The following is a 23,002-nucleotide window of genomic DNA, read 5'->3' as shown; positions in this document are numbered from 1 at the left end:
TGGCTGCTGATGCGCTACAGCAGGGGTTCTCAACCTTTTTCTTTTTGAGGCCCCCCAAACATGCTATAAAAACTCCATGGCCCAGCTCTGCCACAATAATTGGTTGCCTGCATATAAAAGCCAGGGATGACATTAGGGGGTGGCAAGCAGGGCAATTGCCTTGGGCCCCACGCCACTGCTGTTTGGGGGTGCAGCTTGGGGCTCCACTGCTGCTGTACGGGGACCATCTGCCTGGGGCTGCCCGACCAGTAGCCGGTGCGGCTGGCCCCTAGGGCCACCCCAGCTGCTCGGGTGGCTCTGGAATCAGCTGCACCAGCCGCTGCAGAAGTCACGGAGGTCTGAGAAAGTCACAGAATCTGTGACTTCCGTGAAAGATTCGCAGCCTTAGGTATGATAATATAAAAATAATGTTTCACATTACAGCTGAAGCTAAGACATCAAATCTCTGATTTCAAAGGACTCTATAGTACTTTACAAAATTAATTTTGTGCTGGCAGACATCAAAGGGGGTATGTTTGTACGGAGTCAGTTGAACAACTGGGGATTTAAACTTCTCCACTCCATTTGGACCACATCCTCTTAACTACAGGATACAGGGAGAGCTTCCTCTATTATACAGTGCAACTATATCTCTGGGTGAAGTACAGAAGCTGTTTAACAAGATTGAGCAATGCTACCCAACAGTCTAATGCATGAAATGAAAAATAGTATAGTCTAGTGCAAAAAGTTGAGGTAAATCATTTACTGCCACAAAAACTGCCATTGGATTTTTAATGATCACAAGATACCTTGCAGCAGACAACTCCAAGCACAGTATTAGATACTGCCTCAGAGGAAAGAGTGCTAGCTACTGAATAAACAGTAGATTATCCTGTAGTACTTGGCTGCTAGCTACCACTGTTCAATTTCCCACTTGCTAAACAATCTGTTCATTTAGCCTTGTCTTTACCAGAGGCATACACAGATAAACAAGCAATCTATTTTTCTTCACTCTAACCCCTTGTGATGCTCTGTACCTCGGGGAAACACCCTGCACCCCCATGTTCATCCTTATAATATGATTGTGTGGCATCCAATGCAAAGTTTGTCATGTCGGGTGTCTTCGGAAAGCTCATGATGCACTGAGCATTGTTTTATAGGTTGCCATTTCATGTATAAAGTTTGAGGCTGAAAATGTGTCCTAATGGCTTAAAACAAGCCCAGGCAAAAACTCTCCAGTAGCAGAGGCCCAGGCAAAACTCTCCAGGAGCAGAGGGGCAGTTCACACCTCATCAGGGCATGTATGGGACAAACCCAGCCCAGCCTCACAGGAACAAAGGACACTGGCCTAGGCAGAAACAAAGGATCTGTTGGACTCTCGAATGAGTCACCCCTCTTCCCTTGGTCAGTTTGGAACTACGATAAGGTAATGTTCACCTGACCCTGAAAAAGGGGGGGCGGGGGGGGCCGCAAAGCCAAGAGGGAAGAAAGAACATGATAAAAGGGAGAGACATTTGCCATGCGCTCTCTTGTTCATCTCCAGACACCACCACCAAGTGACTGAAGCGCTGATCAAAGGGGAGAGCCTGGCTGAAGGGCAACCAGCCAGCCTGTGGTGAGACACATCTAAGTTTGTAAGGGTACTGAAAGTGTTAAGATCAGCTTAGAATGTGTTTTTCTTTTATTTCATTTGACCAAATCTGACTTCTTGTGCTCAGATTAAGTGATTATAAGTCAATCTTTTGTAGTTAATAAATTTGTTTCTTTATTCTACCTGAAGCAGTGTGTTTGGTTTGAAGTGTGTCAGAGGCTCCCCTTGGGATAACAAGCCTGAAACATATCAATTTCTTTGTTAAATTGACAAACTCATATAAGCTTCCTAGGGTTGTGTCTGGGACTGGAGACATTGGCTACTGTCATTCGGTTGGACAATCCAAGCAGTGGCTGGCCAAAAGTGCTCACTCATGTAGCTGGGAGCAGCTTACATGCCAGAGGCTGTGCGTGAACAGCTCGGGAGTGGAGGTTCTCACAGCAGAGCAGGGTAAGACTGACTCCCAGAGTCGAGGATTGGCGTGACCTAGCAGATCACCAGTCCAGATAACACCAGGGGAACGTCACACCCCTACTCCATATTTCCTTTGTCAGTTATTTCTTGTAATGTTATAGTGCCAAACATCTTAATTTTAAACATGTTTGGCACTTAAAACGCAGCACTGGAGCAGCTGTGCCACTGAAGAGCTTAAGTGAAGACACTCCTATGCTGAGGGCAGAGCTTCTCCCATGAGCATATAGTTAATCCACCTTTGCAAGAGGCAGTAGCTATGTCAACGGAAGAAGCTCTCTGGCCAACACAGCACTGTCTATCCCGGGGGTGAGCTCGGTATACGTACGTCACTTAGGGGTGTGGATTTTTCCCCTGAGTGACAGTTATACTGATATATGTCTATAGTGTAGACTTGTTCTGTCTTTCTCATTTTGTACACTGCTTTCACGTTCTTCTGATGCTATGTAAATAATATTAATTAATTCATTTGAGGAGGCATTCTTTCAAAGTACTTGTGAAATTTGAGGGGGATCATGTTGGTGTGGTGAAAAGAGATGAAAGTCAACACTCACCGAGGAAGATTTTCAACTGGAATCTTGGCATCTTCTATTTCAGGGTCTGGAGCACTGAAGTCACAAAATAAAAAAACATTTTAAGTACCAAACAAAATGCTATTACAAGTAAAATGTATTTCTCCAGAGTACTCTCTCAAATCAAGACGGTTTAGTAGCTGTAGAAAATAAATATATCTACTACAACACTAAAGTCAGTAAACCAGGCTCATAATTGGTTTTAGAATGGCAAGAACAATAATAGGGCTCAGGTGCGAGGCACAAAAAAAGGTGGTTCCATTTATGTGGAGCACTACAAAGGGGCTGGGGGGAATGCACGTATGCCCTTTTTTTGCTTCTCTCTAATATAAAAAGTTCTGGGAAGGGCTTTTTCTTCCTTAAAAAAAACTTTTTCTTGATTTCTTCACATATGAGAAATTCAAGACTTGTCCACCTGGAACAACTCTATATGACCACAGACAGGGCAAGAGTATCACTACACAGATACCAAGGAAGTGAAACCTGATATTGAGGGGAAATGTGATTTTTAGTCAGACCATTTAAAATTCTGGGTTTTTTTCCCATGCCTATTTAATTAAGTTTTTTCCCTACACACAAAATGTATAGCACTTTAACTATATTGGTATACAGTTATATTGGTACAACACTCCTAGCGTGGTTACAGTTATTACCAGTATAGCTTACTCCTGTACAGGAAGGGGAATAAGCTGTACTGGTGTAAGTGCATCCCCACTAATATAATTGTGTCCTCCCTCAGAACTGTAGCAGCATAACTGTAATTGGTTAAATAAAAAACAAAACAAAAAAATCACAGATCTAACCAAAATAGTTATGCCAATACAAATTGTGTGTGTAGACTAGGCCTAATGCAATTGGAAGAAAAGACATCTTTGGATCTAATGCCTCCATGCTTTCAATCAAGAGGTGAGAAAGTTCCAAAATTCTCTCTTCATTTTTCCCCACCACCACATGCCATCAAGCAAAGTCAGAGAGACCAGATTTGATATTCTTAATATTATGAAAGCTAAAAAAAAAAAAGAAAAAAAAGATTTTTAGATCTTCTTTATACATCAAAGCAGCAAAAATGGGCACAAATCCAATCTTCCCTTTGCAGGTCATCTCTGGCTAGGTATGCACTACAAAGGGCATAGCTATGTTGGTCAGCGGTGTGAAGAAGTGTGATTCCTGACTGATGTAGCTGTGCCGGCACAAGGCCCTTAGCATAGGCACCGTTACACTAGAAAAACTGCACTTCTACTGGTATAGTTTATTTCATTCAGCACAGCTGGAATAAGCTGTACCAGCAAAACCACAACTTTGCCAGCATAAACTATGTTCACACAAAGAGCATTTTGCTGCTATATTATACGGTAGCAAACCGCTCTCAGTGTAAACCTGGTCTTTAACTTGAAGCAGCTCTTCTCTTTCGGAGATCTAAAAGGATATTACTTGTTTAATGACTGAAGTCAGATTTACCATCATTTATACCTGAAGTTTTTCTGAGGGCTACGTGCAAATTGTTATTATTTGTACTACTGTAACACGTAAGTCCCCGAGAACGATCAGATTGCAAGGTTCTGTAAAAATATACAGGCCACAGCGCATATGGAATGTGTAGCTACATGCCATAGTGAAAAGCAGATTGCATCCACACTGCAGTGTGTAGCTACACTGGTCAGTGAAAGGCTCTGGCTGTGGGGGAGCTGCCAGAGCCTTTCCCCACTGCTTCCCCCATGCCAGAGCCTTTCCCTGCTGCCAAAGTCTCTCTCTGTGGCAGAAAAAGGCTCTGGCAGGTCCCTATGGCAGGGAAAGACTCCAGCAGTGGGGAAGCAACTGCAGGACACTATACAGCTAAAAATAACAGTGTAGACATCGGAGGCACTACTTCGGTGAGTAGAGAGCTGTGTAGGGTACAGGGTTCAGGTGGGTCTTTACTTTACTCACCTAAGCAGTGCCTCATGGTTTACATTGCTATTTATACCCATACTAGGAGGGAGCACAGTGTATGTATTCCACACTCCACCAGAAGAAGCATGCATTGTAGACATACCTATAGAAAGACAGTCCCTGTATAGAATTGCTTACTATCTAATTTAAGACAAGATGTAACAAGTGAGCGTAACAAACGGTAGAAAGGTGGAGAGGAAGAGAAGGGGATAGGGTAACAAGTTCATATAGTAACATAGGATAGTAACCACTCAACTTGATGGTTCCAGACCATCTGAAATGTTTGTTCTAATGGAACGGATATACAATTTTGTGTAAGTTTTAGGATAAACAATTTTTCATATACTACCTTTATATCTTGTGATATTATGGAGCACCAAAGCCATTCCAAAGTTAAGGCTATAATCAAGCTTTTACTACAAGCCTGATTTTTCTCCTATCTCCAAAATCTCCAACAAAGGAATAGGAGTCTAAAAACTGTCAGATTACGATGGGGGTGGAGATAGATGTTTTCTACTAAATGTGAAGTGATTTGGACAAAGAGTTCCTGAGTTATCACTTCCTAAAACAGGTTTTCAGCAGCCTCCAAAACTTCTAAACTTTTGGTTTGGGTGACAGTGGCAAAGATTTTAAAAAGGGAAAAGTGAGGAATGGAGAAATAGTACATAAAGTTTAGTTCATCTAGTCACAATCTCATGCACAGAACCAATGTTTCATTTCCTAGAGTCCAACATTAAAAGTTTCCAAAACCAGAAAACTTTGCTTCAAATCCAGTCAAGGTTGTTAAGTGACAGCAATGTACCCATATATCACATCATTTACAAAACTGAAGTACTCAAAAGCAAATAAAAAATAGGTAAGGACATCTTGAAGGTTACACTACACCTTCCACAACATTTTTTAAACAAAGTATATATTTCATCACATCAATGATAATTGAGAGACATGGATTGCTGGGGGAATTTTAATGTATTTTTGATTTTGATATCTAAATATTTCAAGGAATATTGGTGTATGGGGATATTAGTTAATATATCAGAAAAAGAAATAAAGTGCCTATTGCTGTTTCTTGACAATAAGGGTGTAGCTGTAGTTTAATAGCCAAATGTATGACATTCTGTGGCCTCACCTTTGAAATAACTGATGTGTCATTAAAGTGCTCATTATTGATATAATTTGTATTTGACAGAAAATTGTATTTGATTTGTCACTCAGAAATCTTAACTGATCTTTTAAATACAGCTTGTTGGTTTTGGAACTTCCCAGAGCCTTTGTTGTTAAACATCTTTCATTTTTCCTTTTATGTAGGTGTCACTGCATTCAGTGGCAATCCAGACCAGGAAGGGCCTGTCACCACTTGCCCTGCAATCCTGGGTGCCTTACAATGTTTTGCTGCTGTAGCTCCCAGCCTGCCTACAAGCACGCAGGTCACACCCTGAGTGTCTGTGTGTTAAACAGCCCTGGTTCAGCAGCTCTGACCCCAACCCCACTCTGGCTTCCATCAGCCTTGGTTACAACCAGCAAGGTGACCCCAAATACATTCCCAGTTCTGAATTTTACCAGTGTGGTAAGTGTCGTGAGTATGTCAGGCCTGACAAGAGTTGCTGACACATAGTAGTGAACCACAAATGGGTCTTGGTGTCACAATAGGTAAATGAAGATATTAAAAAAAAACCTTAATGAGTGATATAAAATATAAGCCTAAATATATAATACGTAACTGGATCCAGGTTAGTCTCTGCTAGAACCATTTAATGTATCACCATCTAGTGGGTTATTTTTAATGAACTTATTCTGCTAACTTCCTGTAAGTATGATCATTACTTAAAAAACTTGGAAAAACATGGCTAAGCCCCGTGTGCACTTTAGCAGTGAGCTGTTTCAGTGGCCCGACATGTTCCCAGTTCTCAGTAAATAAAGTTAGAATTAATGAAACAATATATCCTATGTATCAAAGCATCATGTGAGCTTTAAACACAATTCCCACTGAGGTAAATGGGGGACACCTGGCTAAAACCCAGCCCCGCTCTGAAAATATCTACCCTGTTTAAGATAATAAATAAGTAGCAAACTGAAAAAGAGAAAGTATGGGTTTCACAATATATTACCCTTTCCCAGCCAAAGCTGGACATATTGGACTCTTGTAATTCTTTGCCACATTTCCACAGCTGGTGCATCGGGTTTTGAATAAGCTACCTGAAATGCACAAAGCAGCAATTCCAGATTTTAATATCAAACAATGACTTTCAGATGTGGTTACGCATGCAAACAGTTATATCCATCCCAAGTGTTCCCTTATTTGACATTGGAGAATATATCTTGTGGGCAGTTTAAGTTACAGGAACACAGAACTAAGAAATTCCAGCTTGGCAGCACTGTGAATTAGTTTATTATAAAGCATGTACATAAAACATTTTTGATTGGCAGTCAAAGAAGCCAATAGCATATTTATTCACAAAGCCAGGATACACCAAAGGCAGGAGCACAAGTTTAATAGAAACTGCCATGCTGAACCAGAGAAATGGTCCCTCTAGTAGACTGTGTCTTATACTCTGGTTTATCTCCTGACATCTAGATGACTACAACACAGTGTTGCTGAAAAAAATAATTTTACAAAAAAATGGGAATTGTTTGCAATCTGGCTAAGAAGGATGACTTATGATTGTAGCATTTCCCTCGGAGTACAGGAGAACTGTTTTAAAAGACACACTTTGTAATTTGCACAAAAAATGCTCAAAAAAGGTACCTCCGACTTCTCAAATAATTAACAGCAAATGATACAGTGAAGCCTGACATTACTAAGACTTTGTAATATACTGTAGTATATTTTGAAAAAATGAAGTATAATCAAAATTAAACTACACTTATCAGAATAAGTGAACAAAATACTTTGTGATGTATTATCCCTGCTCGCAAACTGGAAAACTCAGTAATTTGTAATTCCTACCCTTTAGGATAAATAAGCTAAGTTCTATTGTATGAGTATATTCATCCAAGTGGATCTGAGACATGCAAGGAGAAAATATTAAGAGAGACAGTTCCAGTGCCATCGTCCGTATAAAAAACAAAATGAAAAACAACAAAGGGAAGAGACAGCAGGTGATGACAAGTTCAGCAATAGCTGGTCAGAGTAAGTGCATGTGTAACCCACACACCTCCTTGGGTGTGGTATTCTGCCCCATCTAGTGGCACCGAGACCACTTAGAGAGAGTTAAATGAGTCTGCTTTACAGCCTTAGCTAACAGCCAGTTGGCTTTTAGCTCACACAGTAGAGGCTCATACACTAAGCTCCAGAGGTCCCAGGTTTCATCCTGCCTGCCGACGACCAGGGTCTGTCGGCGTTACACATGCATTAAGACTGGTCAAAATTTTCCATCTCAAGTGCTTGACAGAAACTGGGTTTTCAACAAAACAACTGTTTATGTGAAAAAGTGTCTGCTTTCCCTGGAAAATGTTAACTTTTAATCTAAAACTCGAACACCTGAAAACCAAAAATTTTATTTGGAAATGCCACCACAGCACCTCTTGTGAGCGACAGTGCACCCATCCCAGACTACGTCTTCCATGCTGCTCCCTGGTGTCCCCTCTTCCTGAGCAGCTACAGTGCATCATGGGAGGCTTTGGCCCCAATGTGTAATGGGAGATGTAATCTGGCCAGGAGCCAGACCCATAAAGGACAACTGGGCCACGTGGCTCTGGGCCACTGGGCACGTGGCATTTCTGAATAAAAATGTTTTTGGTTTTCACTTGAAGTTTTTGACTTCACTTCAAATATTTCAGTAGAAACTCTCCCCCGCATCTTCTGAGCAATTCTAGCGTATGCGTGCATTAATACTAACCATGAATTTCTAAGAGGTGTTTTGTGCCCGCCTTTCTGTGGAGCTCATCGATGTTCTGAGTAATGACCACAACACTCCTTCCCTGTTTGCTCAGTCTGGCTTCACACTCTGCAATGGCAACATGTGCTGGATTTGGTTGTTTACTCAACATCAGTTCCCGGCGGTAATGATAAAATTCCCACACACGGGAGGAGTTCCTTGCAAAGGCTTCTGGGGTAGCTAATTCCTGAAAAAACAAGCAAACAAAAAAACCATTCATTCATTCATTAGTAATAAGAGCAAAACAACTACACCTGATAGTAGATACGGTCACATGTAAGTTATTAGGGATGTTGCGCAATTAAAAAAAGTAATCGCATTGTTAACTGTGCTATTAATCACACTATTAAACAATTATAGAATAACATGTATTTAAATAGTTTTGGATGTTTTCTACATTTTCACATATATTGATTTAAATTACAACACAGAATACGAAGTGTACAGTCCTCACTTTATATTTATTTTTGATTAAAAGTATTTGCACTGTAAAAAAAATAGTATTTTTCAATTCACCTCATACAAGTACTGTAGTGCAATCTCTATCATGAAAGTTGATCTTACAAATGTAGAATTATGTACAAAAAACTGCATTCAATAATAAAACAATGTAAAATTTTAGAGTCTGCAAGTCTACTCAGTCCTACTTCTTGTTCAGCCAATCGCTCCATTTGTTTACATTTACAGGAGATAATGCTACCCGCTTCTTGTTTACAATGTCACCTGAAAGTGAGAAAAGTCATTCTCATGGCACTGTTGCAGCTGGCGTCACAAGATTTTTATGTGCCAGATGTACTAAAAATCATATGTCCCTTCATGCTTCAACCACCATGCCAGGTGACATGCATCCATGCTGATGATGGGTTCTACTCAATAACAATCCAAAGCAGTACGGACTGACACACGTTCATTTTCACTATTTGAGTCAGATGCCACCAGCAGAAGATTGATTTTCTTTTTTCGGTAGTTCAGGTTCTGTAGTTTTTGTATTGAGTATTGCTCTTTTAAGACTTCTGAAAGCATGCTCCACACTTCATCCCTCTCAGATTTTGGAAGGCACTTCAGATTCTTAAAACCTGGACCGAGTGCTGTAGCTATTGTCAGAAAGCTCACATTAGTACCTTCTTTGCATTTTGTGAAATCTGCAGTGAAAGTGTTCTTAAAATGAACAACATGTTCTGGGTCATCATCCAAGACTGCTATAACAGGAAATATGTGGCAGAATGCAGGTAAAACAGAGCAGGGGGCATACAATTCTCCCCCAAGGAGTTCAGTCTCAAATTTAATTAACACATTTTTTTTTTTTTTAACAAGTGTCATCAGCATCGAAGCATGTCCTCTGGAATGGTGGTCGAAGCATGAAGGGGCATATGAATGTTCAGCACATCTGGCACATAAATACCTTGCAATGCTGGCCACAAAAGTGCCATGCAAATGCCGGTTCTCAGCTTCTGGTGACACTGTAAATAAGAAGAGGGCAGCATTATCTCCCGTAAATGTAAACAAATTTGTTTGTCCTAGCAATTGGCTGAACAAGAAGTAGGACTGGGTGGACTTGTAGGTTCTGAAGTTTTACACTGTTTCGTTTCTGAATGCAGTTATGTAACAAAAAAATTCTACATTTGTTAGTTGCACTTTCACGACAAAGATTGCACTACAGCAGCTGTATGCGGTGAACTGAAAAATACTATTTCTTTTGTTTAGCATTTTTACAGTGCAAATATTTGTAATCAAAAGTAATATACACTTTGATTTCAATTACAACACAGAATATATATGAAAATGAAGAAAACATCGAAAATATTTAATAAATATCAATCGTTATTCTATTGTTTAACAGTGTGATTAAAACTCTGATTAATCGCAATTAATTTTTTTGAGTTAATCACATGAGTTAACTGCAATTAATCAACAGCCCTAGTTATTATCTAAATGACAAGATAACAACATCAGAGTATTTGTAACCAGCTATATCTAACAAGAATACAAGTCAATAGCCAGAATCAGTCCTTCTTATTCTATAGGGGCATGATAAGTCAGTGTTATACAGGAGGCCCGACTAGATGATCATAACCGTTCCTTCTGGCCTTATAATTATGGATCTATAAATACTGTATTTTATGCAATGAAGAAATGCCATTGAAAGCTGCATATAATTTTACTGTAATATTATCCAGAATTCTATCCTTTTACACTGTGCACACAGAACTCATTCTACACTGCCCAACCAAGCCTCCTCTTGAAAGTACAAACATAATACAAGGAAATTAAGAGAAACATAATAATTAATATTTTATATGCACTAAAGTAGCCATAAAACTATGCACCTTTGCATGATATATTTTGTGCTATTAGTCATTTCAATTGGGCCTTAATTTACGTACAATATAGCCAAATAATAGGCTTTCATTCTGGCAGCAACTAATACTTTGTCTCCTGCGTGTCTATAAAATCTCAGCCATAATTCTGCATTAATACGCGTTTTGCATTCAGTTTTCTTGTTTAAAAGATAGGGGGAGAAAGCTCATTCAAATAAATCCATCTGAACTATATACTTGCAGTGCTACATAAAGATTGAACATTAATATGTCAAAGTTCTCATATAAAAAAACAACATTTACATAAATATAGCGTATTTAAATGCACAATTACTGAAAGAAATACAGGTGCACCTTTATCATGCCAGTAACTGGATAACTACACAGCTGCTCTAGTTTCCAAAAGAATTAAATCTCTCATGAGCATTATCTTAAACACACACACATAAAATTGATTATGATGGCAGTGCAAATATAAGAAAGGGAACATTAAATCAAGTTAACTTTGAGCCACAGAAGGAGCACAGACAGCAGGTTGCAGTAGGAAGTTGTCAGAGTGTGACAAACAAAACCATCAAGACAAGACATTTTCAAGCTTTAGAAAGTGTTACAAGCAATCAAACAAACAAAAAAAATGTACTCAATTCTGTCCTTCATCCTTGTTTTTTTTCAATTTGTCTAATTCAGAAAGGGAGAGGTGTCCTGGAGGAAAAAAGCAAGCAGGGAAACAGCAAGGAGGACCCCTAAGCATCTCCAAGACAGCTAAGACTGTTGTGCTGACCAGCAAAAAGAAGAAGTTGCAGTTGCATGAGGCTACCACAGTGGAGCATGAGAAGAAGAGGCAGAGATGGCTAAGCAGAGAACATTTTATCACTACTGAAGCACTGTGGGAGCACTGCAACCCTTTAAAATAGCTAGCTGCTTCTGACTCACTGCAGTGGCACATCTGAATTAAAGGAATAACAGTCACTCATCAAATGTCTGGCCCAACTACATACCTGAGCTTGCCATTTTCTCCAGTAGCCCCCTGTGCCTCTGAAGGTAGGAACACCACTCTCGGCGCTAACACCAGCCCCTGTAATAATGGCTATATGCTTTGCTTTGGCAAACACTTCTCGAAAATCAGCCATATCTAAATATAATGGAAAAAATTAACAATAATTGATCCACCAGTTTTGTTTCATTTTTAAATAGAGACCATTTAATCACTCAGATATTTAGCAATGGGCATACAAGCACAATGTGGCTGTTGGGCAAAACTGCCACACATTTAATTTTAGAATATCTATTCTTTCCTGATGTTCTATACATCAAAATTAGAAGTGTTATCTATGAGAAACCATTTTAAGCCCTGATCTTGTAAACACTTATGCACAGAAGTAGCCCTACTAACTGCAAGAGGACTACTCATGTGCATGAAGTTAAGTACACATGTTAAATGTTTGGAAGACTGAGGCTTTAAACAAAAGTTCCTATGCTGAAATTAACAGGGATACAATAATAATTCTGAAATGCTGTAATTTCTAGTTATATATAAACCCCTTTGAACCAACTGGTTGGGCCACCACTTTCCGCAGCTCCACCTGCGGACGCTCAGGTAAACAAAGCGTCTCAGGTAAACAAAGCCCCCGCCGGGGGCTTACCCTGAACAAGCCGCAAACCAAGTTTGGGAACCCCTGGTCTAAGGGCTTCCATGGAAGGCCCCAATCCTTAGGTTAGGGTTGAAAGGACTGGGACTACTGAGGCCCCATAAGAACAGGTGCTAGTTCTGAACTATGGCTGTGATAATCTTGTGATCACAAAGGAAATCGGGGGAGGAGGGAAGGCTGAAGGACTCCTCCTCCCATTGCCAGTGTTACGGTTGGGATAATGGCTGGTAAGCTTATTAGCATGCATGTAGGGGTTTTTTTTATTGGTTTTAGTATGTTTTCTCAGTAACATTTTTTATTGTAAGAATAAAATAGGCTTGCATGGGAAGTGCTGTGTGGTACTTTATAACTACAGCAATTACACCTGTTAACCATCGCTGATGAGAAAGCAAGCCGGTGTCCTCTGGCAACCTGTCTGTGCTGGGAATAACACAGTGAAGGCAGGGAACTGTGCAGCCTGGAAATACCCAAGTCAGAAGGGAAAGAGACGTGGGTCTCCACCCAGAAAGACAATGGCTGGGAAAATGGAGAGTGGGTGCCCTTGTTGGACCACTGAGGGGAAATACAGATGTAGTTACCCTGACCTGTGATACAACCATCTTAAAATTCTTCATACATTATGCTAATTAAAAGGAAGACACAAATTAAAATCTAGTTAGTGTAAAAAACATTAATTGAAAATAGTTTAAGGTATGACATTTGCCTCTGAGTCACCTTGTCAATTTTTGGTTTGCATTTACATTTATCAATCATTTTCCCAGTAATGTGTGAAAAATCCACACAAGTAGCTTGGAAAAGTGACTGACTATAAAGGGCAAAGAATTAAATTAATACACAAAGGGGCTATCAAATGCACAAGCTGAAAAACAAAAATATTTGCATCTCTAATCTCATTAAATTATAGTCATCTTAGATGTTGCTTTGAACTATAGCAAACAAGATATTTTCAGAAAGAAATACAATTTGTATGTCAACAGAATCCCTTTAAATTGACAGATGTGAAGTGCCCTTCCCACAGTCACACAGCCCAAACCAGACCACATCCCTCCTAGAATGTGACTGTGGAGGTGGACCTTCGATACTGTTTGTATTTTACAATTACAATCTAAAACAGTGGTTCTCAAACCGTGGGTCAGGACCCCAAAGTGGGTCGCGACCCTGTTTTAGTGGGGTTGCCAGGGCTGGCTTACAACTGCTGAGACCTGTGGCCAAAGCTGAAGCCCAAGCCCCACCACAAGTGGCTGAAACCTGAGGGCTTCAGCGGTGGGTGGCGGAGCTTAGGTTACAGGTCTCCTGCCCACAGCTGGAGCCCTTGGGTGTCAGTTTTGGCCCCCACCACATGGGGCGGTGGGGCTCAGGCTTTGGCCCCCACATCCTGGGCCGTGGAGCGGGGACAGGCTCAGGCTTGGGTCCCCCGTCCTGGGGTCATGTAGCAATTTTTGTTGTCAGAAAATTGGGTCGCAGTGCAATGAAGTTTGAGAATCCATGATTTAAAAGATGTTGCTTGTTGTATTCAAGTTAAACTAACTCTTTTGAAGAAAGATTTTCATGTAGATTATCACCTGGATTTGAACAGCTGTAGCATTACCCAATACCCTATCTGTGAGTTGGTGGGAGTGGTTTCACTACCTCAATTCCTGCAGAAAGCCTGCAGTGCAGAAGCAGAGGAGTGAATTTTATTCTGTTTGAATATGGAAAACAAATCTAAATATATATACAAAAATATACAGTGACACAAATATATTGCTTATTTTATAAATATTGACATTATAAAAAGTGTTAACAGGAATAGCCATTTTGAGCCCTAACTATGTCAGGAACTTGGCAATCATTCAGCTTGATTGCAAGGAAGGTGACTTTCACCCATTTAAAAAAAACCAAAAACCCCAAAGCTTCACAGCCACACTTTTCCATTTAAATACTTGTCTCTCCAAGAATCTCACTTTCAAATTAAAATATAGATTGCTATTATCAAAGCCCGGGCAAGTTCAAATCAAGCTTATAGGCGAGGCACAAAGCTTTTATTAAATCATCATTCTCCTCCTGATTATTACAGCTTCACTGTAGTGATGCTGTATTTAATGTTGAAACTGCATTTCCATTCTAAACATTCATTATCAGGCACTTGTAACAGGTTACCTTGGAGGCTGAAATTTCTCATGCTAGGTCAAAGCCTAGAAGGATTTTTTTTTTTTAATCTTTTCAGTCATTTGAATTCAAGTTTAAAAACATACCATTTATTACATTTTCCATAGGATTTTCTTGCACTTAAACAACAAAAACATTTTTTAAACTTCTAGCTTCCATCCACATGATGACTAATTTGACCTGTTTGCAAAAATTAGGATTAAAAAGTTATAGAAATACAAGGAACAGGCAAACACATTAATTTCCCATAACTTTACAAAGGGATAAGGCAGAGAACTGATTCTACAATCACAGAGCCAAAAGTGATTCAGCAAAGGAGACTGGTGGTTTGGACCTTGCAATCTTTAAAACAAGGAAACATGTGCAGGTATTATACAGTATGTTTATATAATATACTCTCTCAAGTTTGGAACATTTATGTTGTTCAGTACCGTGTGTCTACAACAATGCTGCTTAACTTTAACACACTCAAAACTCAGGAAGCAAGGAAGACAGAAAAATAATTGACAGAATATTTGTCTGGAGTATAGAAAGAAAAAAATACAGAGCACAGGAATGAATTTATCTCACTTGAATTAGGGCGAGCCATTTCTAAGCAAATCCTTTGTTTCTTGGAAGGAGGTGGCTTAAGTCCACAATATGCTTGCGAAACCAGCCTTCTACTGGTAAACTGGAAGAGACTCATCAGGATCACTTTATAGTTCTTAATCTGAAAAGAGAGATCAAATGAAAAGTTATATGAATACATGTTTATGTGGCAAAGATATACAGCGAATATACTTTTAAATACTCTCTTTTCTGTGTCACAAAAAAATGAGGTACAGTATTTACTATTTCATCCTTCACCCCGTTTGCCCAAGTATTGCTTATGGGCAAAATTCACAACTACAGTATTTCAAACTTACAGAGCAATCAAATAATATGGTAAAACATAACATAAAAGATTTAAAGGACTGCCAATCCTCTTCTTGCAGAGAAAGTACTGAAATACCTATATTTTTTCCAGGTTTTTTCCCCAGTATGAAACACAGACATGTCAAAATCTTACTTGAACTCAAGGTGGAATAGCCAGTTAATATTTTCCCCCATAAAATGAATGAATACTTTCCACTCTGCTGTGACCCTTGAGTCCTTGTATTGAAAACATACAGTATGGTCTCATGGGTTTAATAAACAAAAATGCAAAACTGTGCAGACTCAGTAATCCTTAGCATATACAGGGCTTTTAATTTGTAATACTTCATACAACCATTAACTAATTCTCTGATTTATTCCCCCTTTACAGGTGGTAAAACATACACTGGGGAAAATTCACAACTGGAGTAAACTATTACAACTTACACTGATTTCACTGGGAATTGTGTTCCCTTATGACAAGGCTGATGAGACCCTCAGACAGGGCAAGGGTGACCAAGTGCTTAGTGGGCCAATGGGCTAAGACCATTCAGCCAAACCCATAATACAGATTTCAATCCTGGTGTTTAGCGTGTTAGATCCAATTACCTCTCAACACAGTACAGCTGCTCTATCCTTTTCACCTTGGTATTGTAATTTTCCTTATATATGTAACATTTATAAAGAATGAACATATTGGAAAGTGTTATTGGTATATACCCGTTCATTAGCCCGTTCGTTTATAAGCCGACCCCCCAAGATGGATAGGTAAAAATAGTAAAAACTTTATGACCCTTTCATAAGCCGACCCTATATTTCAGGGGTTGGCAAAAATTGGCTCCTAGCCCATCAGGGAAAGCCACTAGCGGGTTGGGACGTTTTGTTTACTTGGAGCGTCTACAGGCATGGAGCCCCTCAGTTCCCAGTGGCGCAGTTCGCCGTTCCCAGCCAATGGGAGCTGCGGGAAGTGGTGCGCCACTTCCCGCAGCTCCCATTGGCTGGGAACAGCAAACCGCAGCCACTGGGAACTGAGGGGCTCCATGCCTGTAGACACTCCAGGTAAACAAAACGACAATGTATTAGATATTCAATTCAATGATTTCACAGAGTTTAAAATCATCAAATTTTGGTGTAGACCCATTTATAAGTCGACCCCCGCTCTTTGATGCGTCACTTTTTTACCAAAAATATTCAGCTTATGAACGAGTATATACGGCATTTATAAGTTCATTTCCTCTTTAGTGGTAAATGGAATTTAAAGTATTTTAAAAAGATAAATCTCATACAATCCACAAAAACATAGAGAAACTATACAAAAATGGAGGGAAGTAATAATAATAATAATAATAAAAAAAACAGCCTTCATATTTATATTCACTACAACCAGCATATTTTTTTCCTTAAATAGAATCTTCCTGGATATTTAAAATCCACAGTACTTTCCACTGACTCAGATGTTCTTACATCCCAATCAAAAGAAGAAGTTCCCCCTATATTCTGAGACTGTAGGAGGTAAAAACCACACACAAAACTAGTGATTATTTCCCTTATATTACCTCATCATTTTCTCATTATAATATTGAAAGAATATTCTATATAAAAATATTTAAACCAATTTTACCTATCTGATATTGATGACAGAACATACATACTAAGATTATACTAATGCAGAGAGTTTATTGCACTTTACAAAGATCATGATTTCATTACTGGCATCACAGCTTAATAATGTTGTCTATCAGACACGTTAAAAACATTAATACAGCTTAGACAAGCAACTGTACTGCTGAGAGCACACTCTAGCATGTATATTACTTTGTTACACTGAAACAAATCAAAGACAACAACAGTACGTCAAACAGAAACATGTAGGGCCTAACTCCTGCAATGATAAATGTGTGGGTGGACCTGCGTTCACAGACCTGATCTATGGATGTTTGCATTCATGTAACAATTTGCAGGATCTCAGATTAGAATCTCACTGAGGCAATGGTTTGTGGCAGGAATGAGAGACAGACAAAGGGAAGTCTTATTTAAAGGGTCATATTGGGATAAATATGGGAAAAACCTTCACTTGGTCTTTTCTAGACTAGAAAAATGTGAGCGTTAACAATTTAAATGCAATTTTGCACCTAGTGTAGAAATGAAGACACAGTTTAGCACTTTAAAAATGTGCTAGCTTGTTGTGTTCAGTCTGAGCGGGAGTCTGGGTTAAACACAACATATCCTGCCCACATTATATGCCAGGGGTCTGTCTAGACTAGGAGAATAGGTATTTGTTTTGTAAATGTATTGGGGTGACCCTAACCAGCTAACACCTTAAGGCTCACTTCCCCCTACTTCAAAACAAGTAGAAAAATATTTATCAAAAACTTCAAAAATTTTTACACTCATCCAGCCCCAGAGTCTCTGGTTGTGTCCGAGGTCCAAGAAAAGACCTGATCTACCAAGGGTATGCTGAAAAATAAGGACTCCAAGAACTGGATCTTTTCAGGCATAAGGCATATTCATCTGCCTCCCTCCAATTTTGTATCACAAACAACAAGGCCCTTTTTGCTAAATACAGATTTTTGACATGGGAAAGGATAAGCCCATACATATACAAATTCCATCAGGAATTTAGAGAAGAGCTAAGAAAAACCATCAAAGAGTATCAGATGGTACTGCAGGTGGCTATGAACCCATCAGATGGCCCATGGCCATAAGCTTTACCACACAGCGTGCCTCTTGATTGAAGGCATCCAATATATATTGCATAGCAGGTGCATCTGACTAGAGAGGACATCCAACAAGTTGGATGAAGTGCCCCACTCCCTCAAGGATTCAAGGGTGATGCTGAGGTCGCTAGGGATCTACATCCCTGACCAGACCATGTCTAATCTAGAAAACAAGGCTGAGAGGGAAGTCTTCAAATATGTAAGAGGTTGTTACCCAGAGGACAGCTATCAGTTGTTCTCCATGCCCACAAATGGTCGGACAAAAGTAATCAGTTTAGTTGCAGTGAGGGAGATTCAGGCTGGATATTAGGAAAAACTTGCTAACTGTAAGAGCAAAGCTCTGGAACAGGAGTGGCCAACCTGTGGCTCCAGAGCCACATGCGGCTCTTCAGAAGTTAATATGCAGCTCCTTGTATAGGCACCGACTCCAGGGCTGGAGCTACAGGCGCCAACTTTCCAATGTGCCCAGGGGGTGCTCACTGCTCAACCCCTGGCTCTGCCCCAGGCCATTTAGTTCATCCCCTCCCTCAGCATGGGGGGGGAGATGAACTAGATGACCTCTCAAGCCCTAGGTTTCTTTGAAGATACAACTTGCCCTTTCTAGGCCCGGATTTTCAAATGTGCTAGGGCTGGTCTTCACACAGTTTTTGTATGACTTGAATTATACCCAGTGTAATGAAAGCTGCACGGGGTATAAGTCAAGCAATACCAGGGACAGGCAAGCCCTTAGTATGTGTCAGTGTAACCCACACCCAGCCGGTAGGGCACTCTTATCCCTAGTGGCGAGGCAACACAGACTCACCAACCAGCCTGCTACTGCCCTGGCACCCGACCCACGCTTAGCTCAGTCCATCGAGGCTCACGCTGGGTTGGGGGGGCGGGGGGGCTCCCAGCGACCCACCCCTGGTTTAACAGGTGGCAGCCTCGGGGAGCGCGGCGGGGGGCGGCTCGGGATGCGGGTGTAGCCAGGCAGGGTGGCGCTTCGCCAGCGGGGGCTCAGGCTTTGAGAGCCAGGCGTCCCAGCCCGGCTCCCCCCGCCAAGGCGAGGCCGGCCCGGGCGGGTGCGGGGTTATCAGCCCCCCGCCCCGCACAGCCCCTGACAGGCCCGTGAGGGGAGCGCCCCCAATTCCCCCCCGCCCCGCGTCCCCCGGCAGGTTTCCCGCGGGCGCGGCCCCGGCCCGGGGCGGGTACCCACCTCCGCAGCAGCGCCCGGTCGGAGGCCGCAGCGGCGGGGCAGGCGGCAGCGGCTGGCGTCAGGGCCCAGCTACGGCCGCTGCTGCGTGGAGGGCGGCACGTCCCACCCCTGGAGCCGCCGCCGCCGCCTGGGCGGGGTGGGAAGGGAGGAGCCGGGCCCGGCCCAGAACAGCCCCCGCCCGCGCCTGGGGCCCGCCCGGCGGATCCAGCGGGGAGCCGAAACCCCGCCGCTAACAGCGAGACCCCCGGCCCCGCGCGGCCCCCGGGCGGGCTCTGCTCAGGCCGCGGCTCCCCTCGGCTCGGCCCCGGCCGCGCAGCCCTGTCCGGGAGAGTCAGTCTCCCACCAGCGGCTCGCTCCGGGAAGCGACGCCGGCACCTGCGGCCCCTCCAGTGCGGGGGGTGGGGGTTAGGTGGGTTAGCCTGGCCAGGAGGCGATATTCATTTCCCCTCCGCTGTGGTGCTACAAGCTGAAACAGACACGGGTATTTCTGATGGTACAGGGCCCATGTTATAGGCCAGATTTCCCTTCGGTTCTTAGCTCTCAGATCTGAACGGAATCAGATTTTAGCCTTGGGGGATACCAGGGCCTCAAGGCCTACATGGTACTGGATTTGTTTTTACACTTTCCCCACACCGACTGGCTATGGCGTAGTCCCTTCCCCCTTCCTGCTCTATCCTTTCTTCACTGGCCCTTCAAATATTGCTGTTGCCCTTTTGGGCTTCTTTCCCTTTTCCATCTTCTGATGCTCTTCTCATTGCGGAGTACTGGTATGCGGCACAGTTAACTCAGCCATTAGCATGTTATCTCCAATTTATCTGAAAACTGCACACCTAGTGTTGAAATCAGCGGCAGAGGGAAGGCACATCGCCTAGGAGAGACTGACAAAGACGTTTCCAAGGACCCTGCAGTACTGATTCACATAGTTAAATGGCCAAGACCTTATTGCACACCTGCAGTTAGTGGCTTTCAAATGACCAGAAACATCAAAAACTGGAGAAAGGACAGAAGTAGAAATTATAAGTGGAGAAAACTGCCTGAATCAAAACTTTCTGTTCAAATGTCCTTGAACTTTAGCAAAAAGAACAGGAGTACTTGTGGCACCTTAGAGACTAACACATTTATTTAGCATAAGCTTTCATGGGCTACAGCCCACTTCATCGGATGCAAGCTACAGAGGTGTGTTAGAAATATTCTTTGAGTCGGGGACGTCGAAAGTAGGATTTTAGGTCACTGCAGAATTGTATCATGTTCGTGGGTCTGGAGGGACAAAAGGAGAGGCCCCAAGATAGGACAGACTCTTCTGATAGGCTAAGAGTACAGCTGGAAAGATTAACAATATTGTTGGGTGGGTTAAGGGAACTACTGTTGTGGCTCCTTGTGGCATGTAGCAGTTTAGACCGTTTAGTGTCCTTTTTCTTTTGTAGAGAAGCAAAGTTTGTGTTGTAAATGTCTTGTCTAGTTTTTGTAAAGTCAATCCATGAGGAGGTTTGTGTGGAAGGTTGTTTTTCATGAGAGTAACCAGTTTTGAGAGCTCAGTCACAATCTTTCCCCGTTTGCTGTACAGGATGTTGATCAGGTGGTTTCGCAGTTTCTTTGAGTGTGTGTGGCACAATCTCTCAGTATCCGATGAAGTGAGCTGTAGCCCACGAAAGCTTATGCTCAAATAAATTTGTTAGTCTCTAAGGTGCCACAAGTACTCCTGTTCTTTTTGCTGATACAGACTAACATGACTGCTACTCTGACACTTGAACTTTAGGAAATTTCAGGTTTGAACTACACAGCTTCAATCCATTTCCAGTATTACTCTTCTAAAATATAGGTACTAAAGTATAGAAACAGATTCAAAGCAGACAGCCAGATCAAAAACCACAAGAGAGGCTAGAGCAGGAAAACTCCATAAAGGAGTCACTTGTGGAGTTTCCCCCACATTATTCAGTTCAGCTCCCAGATCCTGTGAAACTGCAAGAGACAAGGGTGATTGCTAGCTCACTGTTTCAGAATGAGCTTGCACAGCTCATAACATCACCTAAGCTCTAATGTCATGTCACTATCAGTGCACTGAACATGTACAAGATACCAAGAAAATATATTTTCAGTATGTCAAAATTAGATTCTTGACTATAAGTTTCAGAAGTGCCAGTTTTATGTGCATCCATTGTCAAGGTTGTTCACTTGTTGCTGAGTGAAAAATCTTGTTTATTGGTGTGCTTACATGTGTTGGGTCTTATTTTTAAAAGAAAACTAATTTATAATGTCCATATCTCAATAGTTGGGTTATTTTTACTTGTGTCATTGGTATTTTATCTTTTGTCTTTGATAGTGACCTTGGAGCTACGCTTGGAAGGCTTAGATTTTTATCAGTTATTGATTTCACTGTACACATGCACAAATCAATGAAAAATATTTCCATCAATGATAATCACATTTTACAGGTAGGCACAGTAAGAAAAATGTTGCTTGCAAACTTTTGAGTCCCACCTTAAGGTGTACAAAATGTGTTGTAATGTTGGTGTTAGTGGATCTGGAGAAGAGGCACCATTTTAGTAGGGTGAAGAGGGCTGGGGGGGAACCACCCCTTCCTGCTAGCCCCTGTGCTTTATCATGTGTTAATTTTAGGACTAGGGAGGCACCAGCGTGAGAACCTAGGAGGTGCAGCCTCCCCATAATTTGGAACAACAGTAAACATTTAAATTGATAAAAATTGAAAAAAAATGCTTAAAAATAAACATCAATATTATCCAAAGTTATAAAAAAATCAAATTCTGCCAAGCCTACTTAACAACAATGAAGTTTTCTGTGGTGAATATTTAAATCATAGGGAACAGAATAAATAATTTAATTATGACAAAGTGAATTCAGTAAAGACAAGTGCAAAGTACGACACTTAGGGTATGTCTACACAACGAAATTAGGTTGATCTTATACAAGTCGATTTTTAGAAATCGATTTTATACAGTCAATTGTGTATAGCCACACTAAGTGCATTAAGTTGACGGACTGCGTCCTCACTACCGTGGCTAGCATCGACTTTCGGAGCGTTGCACTGTGGGTAGCTATCCCACAGTTCCCGCAGTCTCTGCTGCCCATTGGAATTCTGGGTTGATGGGGCAACAACATTGTCACAGGTGGTTTTGGGTACGTCATCAGTCGCCCCTCCCGCCGTGAAAGCAATGGCAGACAATCGTTTTGCACCTTTTTTCCGTGCAGATGCCATACTGCTGTCAGCAGATGGTGCAGTAGGACTGCTAACCATCGTCGTCATCTACCACTTCCGCTGCAACCCTACTCTCCTGATGCCAGGAATCCACCTCGCAGGCCCTCTTGTCATTCAGTATAAATATCTATTCTCGTGGCATCCATCATCATCCACCGCTTCCACTGCAACTCTGCTGTCCTGCAGACGCCACACCATGGCAAGCATGGAGCCTGCTCAGCTCACCGCTGCTGTTGTGAGCATTGTAAACACCGCGCGTTATCCTGCAGTATGTGCAGAACCTGCAAAAGCAAGCAAGGAGGTGACGACAGTGCGATCACAATAGTGATGAGGACATGGACACAGACTTCTCTCAAAGCACAGGCCCTGGCAATTTGGACATCATGGTGGCAATCGGGCAGGCTCGTGCCATGGAACACCAATTCTGGGCCCGGGAAACAAGCCCAG

At 41.7% G+C, this 23,002-nt stretch overlaps 1 protein-coding gene and 1 long non-coding RNA gene across 2 annotated transcripts in view; one reads left to right on the top strand and one right to left on the bottom strand.

Annotated features, from left to right (window-relative positions):
- SIRT5 (sirtuin 5) overlaps positions 1-19,521 on the bottom strand; it is a 24,993-nt gene extending 5,472 nt beyond the window's left edge. Inside the window, exons 1-6 of the mRNA XM_037893079.2 lie at positions 19,342-19,521; positions 15,106-15,244; positions 11,737-11,870; positions 8,382-8,607; positions 6,651-6,738; positions 2,596-2,649 (exon numbers count right to left, since the gene is read on the bottom strand). Coding sequence (XP_037749007.1) covers positions 2,596-2,649; positions 6,651-6,738; positions 8,382-8,607; positions 11,737-11,870; positions 15,106-15,220 — 617 coding nt within the window. The 5' untranslated portion in view covers positions 15,221-15,244; positions 19,342-19,521. The remainder of the gene's footprint in view (positions 1-2,595; positions 2,650-6,650; positions 6,739-8,381; positions 8,608-11,736; positions 11,871-15,105; positions 15,245-19,341) is intronic.
- On the top strand, positions 19,035-23,002 carry LOC122464191. Its single transcript, XR_006288130.1, has 3 exons — positions 19,035-19,061; positions 21,662-21,773; positions 22,549-23,002. It is a non-coding gene; the product is annotated as an uncharacterized LOC122464191 (long non-coding RNA).

This window comes from Chelonia mydas, chromosome 2, assembly GCF_015237465.2.
Source record: "Chelonia mydas isolate rCheMyd1 chromosome 2, rCheMyd1.pri.v2, whole genome shotgun sequence".
Lineage (NCBI taxonomy): Eukaryota > Metazoa > Chordata > Testudines > Cheloniidae > Chelonia > Chelonia mydas.
The sequence above is the reverse complement of the archived record's forward strand: the minus strand, read 5'-3'. Positions and strand labels throughout refer to the sequence as shown.